The sequence below is a fragment of the Sphaerodactylus townsendi genome, linkage group LG02 (assembly GCF_021028975.2).
Source record: "Sphaerodactylus townsendi isolate TG3544 linkage group LG02, MPM_Stown_v2.3, whole genome shotgun sequence".
NCBI lineage: Eukaryota > Metazoa > Chordata > Lepidosauria > Squamata > Sphaerodactylidae > Sphaerodactylus > Sphaerodactylus townsendi.
This window is the reverse complement of record NC_059426.1, coordinates 124,440,105-124,454,144: the sequence shown is the minus strand read 5'-3', so window position 1 is coordinate 124,454,144 and position 14,040 is coordinate 124,440,105. Positions and strand designations below refer to the sequence as shown.

General features: G+C 40.1%; 1 protein-coding gene across 3 annotated transcripts in view; it reads left to right on the top strand.

Moving 5' to 3' along the window:
• MAPKBP1 (mitogen-activated protein kinase binding protein 1) overlaps positions 1 to 13,505 on the top strand; it is a 141,961-nt gene extending 128,456 nt beyond the window's left edge. For all 3 annotated transcript variants that reach the window (XM_048484165.1, XM_048484164.1, XM_048484163.1), the window contains 7 exons: positions 1,039 to 1,175; positions 2,544 to 2,729; positions 4,525 to 4,600; positions 6,059 to 6,348; positions 7,094 to 8,128; positions 12,069 to 12,157; positions 12,346 to 13,505. In XM_048484165.1, coding sequence (XP_048340122.1) covers positions 1,039 to 1,175; positions 2,544 to 2,729; positions 4,525 to 4,600; positions 6,059 to 6,348; positions 7,094 to 8,128; positions 12,069 to 12,157; positions 12,346 to 12,642 — 2,110 coding nt within the window. In that variant the 3' untranslated portion in view covers positions 12,643 to 13,505. The remainder of the gene's footprint in view (positions 1 to 1,038; positions 1,176 to 2,543; positions 2,730 to 4,524; positions 4,601 to 6,058; positions 6,349 to 7,093; positions 8,129 to 12,068; positions 12,158 to 12,345) is intronic.
• The last annotated feature ends 535 nt before the right edge of the window (positions 13,506 to 14,040 follow it).

Here is a 14,040-nt window from a genome sequence, read left to right as displayed (position 1 = left end):
CCCCTGTCTGTGTCTGTCCAGTTCAACCTTATTCCTTTCCCTGTTTTTCTTCCTCTGAGCTAAACTTCATTTGTGGCAGTTTTATCTTCCTTGTCCCCCACAATATATTTATAATGTTGTGTCTGTGACCTTGAGATGTGTCTACATGAGTTTATTTATATTACACCATTTTGTAGTCAGAATCATTAAGCCTCTTCCCATTCTGCAGAACCTGTGGTAAAATATACTTAATATCCTAGTATATGGATGGAGCAAATTGTGATCTCTTAGAGAAGTTAGAAAATGTGGGCAGGGAGCACTTTTGGATGGTGTTCAGAAGCACAGTCGACAAATATTTTTAAGCAGTTGGAGCAGGCAAATATACCCACCATTAGCAGTCATAGTGCTTGAGTTCAGCTATAATGACTAGGACAAACTTTTTCCAAGTACTGGAGAAAACCAAATGTCTTGTTTTGGCAGCCATGAGGCTGGATGGGAGGGGCGCTGTCTGTACTTAGAAAATCACACCTCTGTTGCTATTGCAGGGAAGGAAAGGAGAGTGGATAAATGTTGTTGTCATGATGGTATATCCTAAGACTTTTATTGACATAGTGGAATTTTCTGTCAAGTGCTATCAAATGGCATTTGTCTATACAGTAATTTAAGCCTCAGACTTGGTACAGATGCGGTTCTGTCTGACTTAGGATACCATTGAGGGAATTTTATTCAAGTCGTATGTTCTTCAGCCCACTACATTGTTCTGCTGGAATGTTAGATATCGCTTCACTGGCTGTTGAATACTGACAAGAGCAGCTTGGTGTAGGGCATCTTTATATTATTCAAAGTGGGAGAAATTGTCTTAATATCACCATCCAAGCTCTGTGAAATGCAAAATAACTTTGCATAAATAGTGAAAAAGACTTGAAAAAAAGTCATCCTTTGGTCATGGTTGTAAGATTATCATCACACGTAAGGTCTGAAATAATTTAATTTAATTTGTTTTAAAAGTATAAGGAAATCACCTTTCTAAAAATCTGTATTCCCGCCTCTCTCTCTCAGTGAGTTCCAGGTAAAGGCACTCCCGCATGGGAAGTTAGGTAGAGGCTACCACAGCAATGGATGCCCAGATAAACACAGCCCAGACAGTGCTTGCTCTGTGGACTACAGCAGCAGTCGACTATCAAGTCCGAATGAAGGTGATTGAGTCAAATAATTTTTATTTAAAACAATGTTTATTTTAAAAATTCTGTGCTTTTTTTCCCTGTTGAGGCAAAGCAACTCATAACAGTAAACCATGACTTGAAACAATGAAAAGAGCCAGAAAAAGTACTCCTTCATTGCCATCCCCAAATGCTCCACTGTCCAACTCAACTTTACACAATCTCCTGAAACATAGGGAGGTAAATTCACCTTTCATTCAGGTGGACCTTTGATACAGGTACATGCAAGGAAGAGTTTTGAAGGTGAAAACTGACACCTTGCATCGAGCCTGGAAACAAATGGGCAACCAGTGTTAATGGTTTCAAAATGGAAGCAGTGTTGTAGGAAGAGCCACTTACATTGGGAGAAATCTACTTGGAGGATGGTTGGATCCACCCTAATAGTTGGACTGTAGTGTTTAAGACCAATTGTTTTCAAGGGCGTCTCCAATCAGAGCACGGCACAGTACTTTAGCATTGAAATGACTGTGACATGGATCAGATCATCTGGGTTGAAGAAGAGGTAATTTTGTGCTAAATAAAATAGGGAGGGGGCATTTTAAATTACAAAACTACGTCTAATATTTTAGTGGAGTTTTTATAAGGAAAGACTCTCCCATCAAAAAGGAGCAGCACAGTCTCCACATCAGCCTTGCCAACCTGCATCACCTCTGTCTTGCTTGGATTTTTTTTAGCTTGTTCTCACTAAGATTCCTATAGTGCAATCCTGTGAAGAGTTACTCCAGTCAAAGTCCATTGAAATGAATGGTCTTAGACTGGAGTAACTTTCTTCAAGAGTGCACTGTTAATCATGAAATCTGGGTATTGGGCTAGGGCAGAGATGGCTGCCCCCACAGGCTTATCCCAAGAGACATCTAGATATCACTGACATATTAATGGCACTCAACTCCAAAAGTCTACATGATCTCACTCAATGATCTTTTCTGTCCATTAGGGACCAGATCCAAACATTTCTTGTTACCCATACATTTAACTGAGGGAGTCTTTTAAAGTTGGTTTTATGATTTGCTTGTAGCCTGAGGATTGTTGCATGAATAATGAGCAAAACCAAGAAAGAAGTGTTACTTTTGGGTGCTGTGTGGTTTCCGGGCTGTATGGCCGTGTTCTAGCAGCATTCTCTCCTGACGTTTCACCTGCATCTGTGGCTGGCATCTTCAGAGGATCCTCTGAAGATGCCAGCCACAGATGCAGGTGAAACGTCAGGAGAGAATGCTGCTAGAACACAGCCATACAGCCCGGAAACCACACAGCACCCAAGTGATTCCGGCCGTGAAAGCCTTCGACAATACAGTGTTACTTTTATCAGTATAAGCTGTGTTTGACATGTAGCATTTTCTACTTCAGATTCTGAGAGTACAGAACCTCTCAGCGTTGATGGTACCTCAGACTTGGATGAACAGGTAGAAGGAGAGGGAGACGATGAAGAAGATGTGGGCACTGAACAGCTGGGGGGAGAAGTCCCCAGGACTCCAGATCAGGAGAAGTTTCTCAAGCAACATTTTGAGACATTGGCCAATAATGGTGAAAAGGGTACATTTGGAAATCAGTGGAAAAACACTGTCTATAATAATGTTGCATAAGATGTCTCTGTGAATCTGTATAGGTCATTCATGTTATTATCTTTTGTGGCTGCCACTTGGAAACTGGGGAACCAAATAACAGTAGTGGGATTACTGAGAAGTGAGGCAGATAGCTCTGCAATCTGTTAGATATAAGGAATGGAGCCTGGTTAAAATGAGTTAGTTTTGGTTTATTGAAATGGTTACCCCCATCCCCCTTTACTGTCATGGGAAAACACTTTATGGCCTTGATCCGCATGGTTGTGCAGAGATTTAAATGATAGTATGATGGCCCTCTAATGGAAAGAGTGGGCACAGAAATCTCTGAAGAACAAAAATATGGCAGGAGATAATAGGCATTCTGAGGCAAGGAATGGGAACAGTGGGTGGTGGTTCTTCAGCCAGATGCCACAACTGAAAGAAATCTATGTGTACACAGAGGGATTTCTTGTTTTATGTTTTTTGGATTAAGACTTCTCTTATGTTTAATGAACCATGCTGTTGCTGGAAGAATGGAAGCCAGTTACTCCTAAACATGAGGGATTTTTTTTAAAAAAAATTTCAAAACTTGTAAGAATAGAGGGCAGCAGCCGAACTGGTGCTTGTTTTTTTTCTTGGACTTCTTTTACATCTTTTAAGCTAACATGTGTAAACCCAGTTTGTGTGCCTTCTCTCCTCATCTCTTATGTAGGAAATTCCCATTAGAAACTAGTTTTGGTTAACAGTGATACAGAAATGTGGATGCACAAATCAACGGAAGTCAATTATCCCCCCCCCCCCCACACACACACACAGTACATACATGCATTGGGATTCTAAATCTTCATTTAATCCTGGCTACAAACCTGGCTTTTGTATGTGGAAAGGAATTGCACACAAAACATATCATCTGAGGTATAATGTTAATTTTAAGTATATTTACTTCACTTTAGCCCATAAGAACACGTTTAAGATTGCCAGTCTATCCAACTCCAATCACTCAACCTGTATGTATCTCTATGTATTTCTATGAACCAGTATTTCAAGGTAAGTTTGGACACCACCAAAAATGTCCATCGGCAAATATACTGTGTGACAGATTGTCTCCCTCTGGCATCAACTCAGACTTTCTCAGTTGGGTAACCAATCAAATAATCAGAAGTATTAATCATTTTCATTAGTGTGGAAATGAAAGATTGAGGTTCTGAAAAAAAACCCCCAAAAATTATCTGCATTAAAAACAAGTTTAGATTTTAGAAAGTTCTTTACAAATCCATGAACATTATTGATTTGCCTGACAGCACAAGCTAAACTAATCAGAAATCAAGAGGAAAAAGAGGACAACCTCATCTACTACCCCTCTCAGAAAAGATGATTTTAGTTAAAACCCTAGAATTGGGAGAAGAATAAAGAATTCTAATCCATTTCAAAAATTTCTGAGGAGTGCCAAACTCAGTTCATGCAGCAAAAACAAATTTCCACTATATTTTGTCAAAGGCCCTTTCAGCATCAAGTGAAAGGATGGTAACTTTATCTGATATCTTACTATTTAAAGAAGTTAAATCATTAACCAGCCTAAGATTATCAGAGCCTTTCCTACCTCTTATAAATCCTACTTGGCCTACATTTACCAAGATTGTAATAATCTTTTGAAGTCTCTTAGCGAGAATGTCAGCCCGTGAAGAAGTTGTACAATGCTAAAGTGAGCTTCATTTACTAAAATGTCTCATTCCAGAAAGCTATGTTTGCTTGCCTAACGCTGGCATCTTTTCTCCTTGAATTCATAGGTGGATCATGTAGGAACCTGGAGAGAACAGAAAACAGTATTTCTTCTCGCTTTTTGTCCCAGTCTCCAGCTTTCAGGTACCATTCCACTTTTTGTTGTTGGGCTGCAAGGCCTGGTGGGACTTTCTTTGTCTTAGGCATGGAAAGCTTCTTGTCTTGGGATCTAAGTGAACAGTTACAGGTTTTAAAGACTGGTATTCCCCACAACTATGCAGGATCTGTGGAGAATGGCTTATTGACAGAAACAAAACAGAGAGAGAGGGAGTTCCCAAATGGGCTTGGAATTGCAAAGTGGAGGGAGAGCTCCCCCACCCCAAAGCTGTTTTCCTGTGTATTATTTCCCTGATTTTGCTGCACCATGTTTACAGATACTCCATGTGAAAGAGCAAAATTGGGGAAGTAATTCCCCCGTGTGGTTTTTGTGTGAGAAATACAACTGGGGAGGGGGGAGGGAAACCCTTTCCCCTGCAGTGTTGTTTCCAGCCCATTTGGGTTCTGCTCTTATTTAGGAACTGTTCTCAGCAACTGGACTCAACTGTTTAAAAACTGTGTCTTCTAGTTTGGTTCTCAGCCTTCCATCTTGACCTTGGTACATTGAAACAAAGAGACTGCCAAGACACTCTCCTTTATTCTTACTACTTGATTTTTAACAGGGCGGCATTCAATATTCAGTATTCCAGCCAATTTCAGTGCTGGCATCTGATTTGCTCATTGCCATTTATGCATTTTTGTTTATTTTTGCATTTCATTCCGCTTGGACAGTGACAGGCATCCTGTTGTTTAGTTCTCCTTGCATTAACACGTTCTCTGTTCTAATGACTACACGCCAGACACTGCATGAGAATTTTTTTTAAAACCTGGTTTGAGGAATTTATTTGGCAGCCAGCCACCTAGGGGTAGTTGGAAAAAGGATTGTGATGTTGTGTGTTGGAAAAGGGGTTTCTATGAGTGCCAGGGTTTACTGAGCAATTTGTTGTGCTTTTCATCAAAGTAGCAGAGAGAACAGAAGCATAGACTGTCTGCTGTAAGCTTCAGGGCACCTTCCTCTGTCACAACCTTTACATTATCGTTATAAATCTTGCTTCAGGTAGAAGGAGTGGTTCCTTTTTAATGGGTTTTCTTGCTTTCAAAGATTGTACAGTCTTTTCTGAAGATTTTGCAGTAGAGAAAGGAAGGGTCTGACGCTAGTACCATAAGGAGCACGAAGGAACTCATTCTAATATAAATGTGGCTCCCCATACTACAACCTTCCCTTTTGCCTTCCCTCTTCTTCCCATGTGTGCTAATTCCTTCTGTTAAATATAGCAGTCTTGTGTATAAGTAGTCCTTGTTCCCCTCTTTATTATTATGTTTGTCCAAGGGGAAAATATACTTCTGTATGCTGTTTCTGGAAGTTACAATCTATTGGTCTTGAGCTGGTTAGGCTCTTGCTTCTTTGAGAGGGTTGGTTACTTAGTATCATTTGGCTTTTTAACACCCCCCCCTCCTAATTATGATATTACAACATTCGTCTTGTTCTGTCTTTGTTTTTAATAGACATCTGTCACTTTCTAATCTGCCATTGGATCAAAAACCTGCTGAAGTTCCTGCCTTGTCAAAACAAGTTTCTACTGATTTGTTGAAAAATGGGATTGATCACTTGAATTCGACTACAGAGAACGGCAGTTTTCAAAACGATGTGAATTCCTTTAAGTCTATTTATGTGCATAGAAAGAGAAAACCTGCTTTAGAGATCAACAGAGGTCCTGGAAGACCCGTTGGGCCATTCCCCGATAGTGATGGGGTGATGAGAAAATCCCATTCAGTTCATGACCTTGTCCATAATGGTAAGAAAATGATTAGTAATGTGAGGTGTAGTAGACTTCAAATTGAAACTTGCACAGCCGTGGAGAAGGGGACAAAAATCTGCCAGCATAAAAATTAGACTTTCTTTCTCACATGGCCCTGTCTACATGTTACAGGGTGTCTTGAACTGGGAAATAGGATCTCTACTTATCTTTGATGATGATAGAAAAATGACTGTACTTGCTTTCTCTCAAAATCCATAGCTTTAACAGGGTTATTGGGCCCGATCTACCAGGAAATTCTTCTGTGAACTTGTTGTGGACTGCTTTCTCTTTGTGTATGCTTCACAAAGAGGTGAACATGCAAAGGATAGGACCACATTTGTTTTTAGTAACATTTCAAGGAATACCAAGCTAGTAGTAACAACCTTGTAGCTGTTATTTCAATATAAAGAGGACATATTGCCGAAAATATCAGGCAATACATCCTTTGCTGAATGTGCGGTTTTCCCTATCACACAGAACTGAAAATGCCACTTTATTTTTAGCCTAGCTCTTCAGTTAGAAATTTAAGCATCAGTGCTTTGTGGTGGGGAGTGTAAGAAAACGATGGGGGGAGTTGTTTAAAATTAGTTCTGGAGGTGATAATGATGGTTCATCTGATGTTCTTTTTTTTTTTAAGAAAAACCTGAGGTTAAATAATGTTTAAAAGGTGAAGCAATTCTGATACTGACTGCACAAATTGCTCCAGACCAGTTTTGTGCATTTATTTCTTCCATTTCCACAGATAAGGTTCCAGGGGTGGTGGTGATGCCTTCTGCCAGGCAGCGTCCTCAGACACTAATGGTAGGTGAGAAGGATCCCAGGTATAATCCCTGTCAGACATTGCCCGCAAGTCTGTTGAAGATGGATGGCTCCAATTCCCTACAAGCCAAAGACTGTAAAACTATGAAACCAAAGTCCTACATGAATCCTACCACTAGCTTCATGGCCAAGATATCCCGCAGCATATCTGTAGGAGAGAATCTGTGTCTTGATGATTCTGCAGAAACCATGACTGAGGGAGAGATCAGCCTCCAGGTACCAGAGAAGACACAGCTAAATCCTTCAGGAGACACAGAGAAGAACAAACCACTTGTAAAAGAAAATGGCCTAATTAAACCATCTCATCAACAAGCCACAAGCTCTGTGTCACCCAAGTCCTTTCACAGCAAGTTAACATCTAACAGGGCCCATTTGATCCTGGACATCCCCAAACCACTACCTGACAGACCAACATTGGCTTCTTTTTCACCAACTGCCAAATCAAAAACACTACAGTCTCCACAATCACCAGCTGGCACTGGTAAAAAGAAACACTCCTTTTCTGACGGCCGGACTTCTAAGATGGAAAGCCAAGTAGCTGTGTTTTTTGGGCCTGGCAAAGATTGCTCAGCAAACCCCTGTACAGAGATCTTGAAAGAGAACCAGATGTTATTGAGGACTGAAGTCCAGTTTGAGCCAGGAGTTACTAACTCCCAAACAAAAGAGTCTTCAGATGAATTACCTCCAAAGTTTCCAGAGGACAGTGTGCTGGGGTGCAGCTTTGCCAACTTTGGCAGTATGGCAGATACCCAACAGAGCAGACTGAGGCCTCCCACAACAGTGGTAGCCCCAGCAGAGGACTCAGGTGTGCACAGATATCCATCTCTAAACTTCTTCCCCCTTCTGTCTCCTGTCCTTGTGAATCGCTTCACAATTCCATCACATTTCTTTACATCCAGCTTCTGGCCTGTCTCGTCTTGTCTGCACCTCTCTCGTTCCATAAGCCATCCTTTAAATGGTGAGACATTTCAGTCTGACATTCATTTTTCTGTCTTCTGTTTTGGCTGTTTGTCTTGTGTTCCTTGGTGCTTGCAAAGTCTGTTGTTTATGCATTTTGTTGTCTGAAAGGATAGAAAGGAATAATAAAAGTAGTGGCAAACATAATTTTCCAGTGTTTGTATTCTGGGAAAAGAATTTTTTGTGCCAATCACACACATTTCAGTGTTGATTTCTCATGCTGCCTTCTTGCTTCTGGTGGTTTATGTATAATCCTCCATTTGTCAATCAGTGCCAGTCAGCAGTGTCACTTGTTTACTGTTCTGAGCTGTGCAGTGGCCAACACTGGACTTTTGACACTCCTGAAGGAAATGTATTCATTTATGCCCCATTTCATTAAAATCTTGCAAATGGAGCAAAATTGAACATGCTCAGGCTTTAGATAAAGTGTTAGCCAGTTACTATCTTGGCTGTGCATGCATAAAATATTTATTTACTTAATTTATACCTTGCCTTTCTCTCCAGTGAGGGCTCAAAGCAGGATACATCATTCCCTCTATTGTAATCCTCACAATAAGGTTAGGCTAAGTGCTTAACTGGCCCAGGGTCACCCAGCAAGTTTCCATGTCAAAGTGAGGACTTGAACCAGGCTCTCTCAGATCCTAGTGTGACATTCTAACCACTGCATCATGTTGACTTATACATATATGTTCAGTATTTAAGAGATCTCAGTAACTGGGAAAAATGTTGCTGACTACAGTGTAGGTCAATTGAATAATGGCTTGCTTTATCCTGCAGTAGTATCCAAAGTTAAAGGCTGCAAGTTCTACTCAAGTGTGCATTTGCCCTGGGGCAAAAAAAGTTTAGTTTAATTTAAATCATTAAACCATTGCCATTGAGAGGGAAAAATCAGTGCATTACTGGAGCACAGAAGAACAAATTCCTGCTGTTCTGTAGTGTTCTAAGCTGTTGCACAATTAAAATTGGACCCTGTTTCTATGGTGGAGAAGGCCCACATAAATGCATGCACAGTTGAATGTATTTGGATGAGCTATAGTAGTAGAGAAGATTGTCCCCCAAGCCAATTATTTGTTTTATTGTAGATTGTCTTGGCCTGGTTTAATTAATGGCAGATGTCAAGTAAATCTCTGCTGGTTTCTGCTCCTTCTCTCTTCCCCAAATTGGTAATATACAAAATGAGAAAAGGACAAAGAAAAATTAACTCACTAATGTGTTTTAAATTATGTATATATTTTAATTGTCATCTCTAAACTTTGACAGCCACTCACAAATAATGAAATATATATACATAAAACATCATAAATGCACTAGGTAATTAATATAACTTCACAGCATCACTTAATGACAAATGTCAGCTAAGTAAATGATTTCTTTTCCCACAAAATATCATGTAACTTCTAATAGTCTGTTAGGCCACGTTTTGGTAGTTTACAGCTCAATCCACAGAGCTCAGGTGGCCAGGGACAGCGCTGCTGCTGTGCTGCCTCCCTCTGGAAATGCCAGAAACTCCCTGGCTGCCTGAAAGCCTTTCATAGCCCAAAATGGATTGAAGTCTGGGGACGTTCCTGGCTCCAAAGCCTGGTAGAAGGCAACTAAAGTTGGCTCCACCCCTGGGAATGCATCTGGAACAACCCCAGCTGTTCCAGGGTCCTCCTGGATGCTGATGCAGCTCTGGGGGCCGAGCTGTCATCCAGGTTGGGCACTGCTGAAGTCCACAGTGCCTGCCCACCTCCCAGTTCGCCGTATCTGGCAGGGTGAGCAAATTTGCCGGCGTAGCCCTTCACCGACTTCAAGAGCCCATCCCCCTCTTAAAATTAGGCTGCCCTTCTGTTCATCACACACATGCATACAGATTAGAACTGTGCCTTAAACAGACTCTCAATTCTGTTTCAATGCAAATCTTATTACATTATTTGATGGATGTCCCATCTTGTTGATAGTATTGAATTGTTCTGCATAATCTGCCTTGAGTCCAAGTGAGAAAAGTGGGCAATAAAGGAAAAAAAGTTGTTGCAGTCAAATAATAATGTGCAGCTAAAAACTCTTGTTTTTCCCCTCTACTATTGGGTTACATGTTAACTTTGGTACAAAGCTACATCTGCTCTCAGCTTTTTTCCATTTACCAAATGTGCACTCGCTCCTGGCCTGTCCAATATTTTGAGACCCATGGAAGACAATGTTGTGGAATGTGAAGCCCATTTTATATGCATGTCTGAAGGTGCGCTCTTATTGCTTCACATGCTTCATAGTTCATTCCTTCAGGCGTTTTCAGTACTTCATCAACTTTCCTGTTTGTGGACGTCTGTGCATATACATTGGTGCCAAATCAAGGAATACTAGCACACACACTTGCATACACGCATGGAGTATAGAGAAGAGAATAATGAGTGGTGTCATAATTTAGCTAATGAAAGTCAGTTTATTCAAACTGTCAGCGGTCAAGTTGAAGACTAAGTGTCTGCGATATTCTCTGGGCCTCCTAGATTTGTGTATTTTATTTTGTTTTGCTTCATTTGTAATCTGCCTGTCTCCTTGGGACTCAAGGCAGATTACAAAATTGTGTAATATTGCATATCTTATGCAACCTATATTCATGGGTTGTTTGGTTTAGTGGTCTGGCTAATTCAGATGCATGCAGACATGTTACAATGTGCTATTTGACAGGTAACAAAGGATTTTCCATGCTCTCAAATTAGGCATCATATAAAAAGATATAATAATAGTCCCACATACTTGTATGTCTCTGTCTAGATGTTGGTCATCTTGTGTCGCCTCCTGTCTCAAGATGTTATATGTTGCTGGGTTAATGAGATGGCAGCAAAACAGCTTTCTGTTTTTAGAAGAGGTAGGGGAGATGAATTATTGCTAGTCTGTGCCTCCAAAGCTTAGAAAATACTACTTTAGTCAATAACTAGAATAACTTTCCTTCTGCTTCATATTGTACCCCACCCAGGTAAAATTACCTTGTAAGAAACTGGAGTATTACTACTTTGTGGCTCTGCTTGGATTAATTCATTAATGTCCAGATGAGATTTTAGGCCAATATTTCTGAAGCTTCTGACAGAGAGGACCTTTTAAAAATAAATAAATAAAATTTGAAGCAGTGTCACTCTTGTATCCAAAAAAATTACCTTTACAGTGTGAAAGAATGAGAATTAGAAGCTCAAAGGAGCCCATCCTGTGTTTCTGCATTTATTACTATTTTGATGTATCTCCTGATCAGAAGAAACTAAGCCCAGAGCTCTGACTTACTGCAGTGATGGAGTGGGCATTGTTTCTCTGGAGTAGGAATGAATGAATGGTCTAGTCACATGAGGTATGGAGATGTGACAGAAGTTGACTGTTGTCATCTTGTCTGTTTTCTGCCAATCACTGTAAAAACAGGCAGCCTTCTCTGTAGATGGGTGTGTTTTGGGCTTACGAAAGCATTTAAGTTTATTTAATCAAGTTATTTCTTACAGTACACAGTGTACCCTGGGAATTGATTTATTATTATTATTATTATTTATTTAATTTGTATACCGCCCGATCCCCGAAGGGCTCCTTGGGAGTTTATGATTTAGCCTTAAGTAGAGGAATTTCACTCATGGCAGAGGTCTCATCATAGAGCTCCCTCTACCCCAAGTTACCTGGAACAAATCAATGTTGAGTGCATTCTTTCTCATAAAGAGGCTAAAAAATAGTAAGGTAGAAGGTTTGCAGTAAGGGTCACTTCTAGAACTGGTACTTAGGTTGGTCATTATGTGATACGCTGAATTATATACATAGGAGGAGAGGTAACCTTCTGAAAATGTCCACAGGATAAAAAAAATACATGTTCCCTTAACATTACTAGTAATAATGATAGTTACATCTTCAGCAATGATTTTCCATAGGGAACAAATAGAAGTTGGAGGATATTTGTATTCATTGCTCAGATCTTGTGTCTTTTCCCTACCTAGGAAGTTCTTCTATCAGTGTTGAACAGTGCAAGCATGTTGTGTCAGAACTCCAAGATAGCATGCGCAAGGCTATCCATATGTACCATGTGGTAAGTTACCCATTCACAACAGCTGGTCATATCATAGTGCTTATATTTCCCTACTGGATGAGTTAGAGATGAATTGTTGAGGTGGCACGTATCCCACCCTCTTTGCCTGAGACTGCTTTTGGGATCACCAATATATTATGTAGCGTGGGCACAAAATAAATATAGCTCTTGTTGTCATGTCCCCCTAGGTATCTGCTGGCACGGATTCTTTAGCGGACAAAAATGAGATGGCCGGTCTCTTGACTGACACGTTCTCTCTGATGAAAAAAGAGTTAGATTCCCTCAAGGATGGAAAAGAACTCCAAAAGGAGAAAGTGATGTTGGTGAATCAGCAAGATGCTGTTGTGATGCCACTAAGTGAGGAAAGCGGTTCCCCTGATTCAGTCCCTCAGCATTTTGGGGATGAGCAGACTCTTGCTTTGTTGGAGCAATACTCCAAGTTGTTACTACAGGCTGTTGAACGACGTATGGATAAAAAACTCTGAAAGAGTCAGAATCGACATATTGAAGAAAACTAAGTAACACAGGAAAACAGAGTTCATGGTGGAAGCCCAGGATTGAATGCCATCGTTACTTTTATCCTTTTGAGAAAAGGTCTCTCTCCCTCAAATAACGAACAGTGCTCTTAAGAGTCCATCTATGAAAAATGTGCTGGTCACGATACTGATCCTTTGTGTATGTTTCCTCTCTATGAACATTGTTTAGAGAAACTACCTGGAAATTTCCTCCAGGCAATGTTTTACGTTTGGCTTTACAAAAATGTTTCTACAGGAAAAACCTAACAGACTCCATTGTAACCTATGGCCCAATCTGAAATGGTTTGTTTTGAAAGAGATAGACAGCGCCAGTCACTCCCTTGTTCAGGCTTGTCTTGGTCGGTGTACAGACTGCTAAACTTTTTATTTATTAATTTATTTTTGTGATTACAGCTCTCAACGTTTCACCTACATTTTTCAGCTGTGGCTGTTTTTCTGTATCTTTCTACCTGACCATGCGAGAGATGACTTTATTACAGTAAATGGACTTGTAGAATAGCAAGCAGGATTACTGAACTATTTTCTGCTGCAACCTGCCTTGCTGAATTTCACTCCCTAATGCCTGGGTTTACTACACAGGGAGCTTCTTGTATTTATACTACTTAATATCCTCCCTCTTTGGTGTCTAAACTAAACAAAGACTTGTGCTTTACCTTCATCTGCACTTGCTTCCAGAGGATGATGTACCTTTTGGACCAAGGTCTGGAGATTTGTTACAAGGCTGTTTTTAAATGGAATGGCATTTTTTAAAAAACCTGTTTTTAACATTTTCTTGGATTTTTTTCAAATAAAACCTGGTCTTTTGTAAGTCACTAAGGAGTTTCAGAATAATTGAATAATAGTCAGAATTTGTTATAAGGTTTTTAGCTGCATTGTCCAACTTGAATCATAATGTTTTCTTGATAGTAAAATGATTTTTTGGAGATTTAAATCTTGGGGACATCGAGATAGAGGGAGGGGCTTTTTAAATGGAGACAAGGGAACTCAGGATGGCAGTACCTTTTATTCTGTCCTAATGGGATTTTTTAAAGATTGTTAGGTCTTCAGTGCTATTCAAGAGATGCATAAGATGTACCTAACTTGCCAAGATGTTTCCAAGGCTACGACAAAAAACTATCAAGTGAAAGCGGGTAGCAAATGCAGGCTGTTGTGACTATTTCCTTTTCTATTATAGATCTTTGGGAATAAATGCAATTTGAAAAATACATAACTGTTGAGTGGGAATGAAAGATGCATGGGATATTGTGTTCAGTGACCACTTCATCTTACCAGTCTTGTCCAACCCCATAGAAATTAGTTTGTTAGCTCAGAAAGAAAGAACTGTTCATGAAAGGGGCCTCCCTTTCT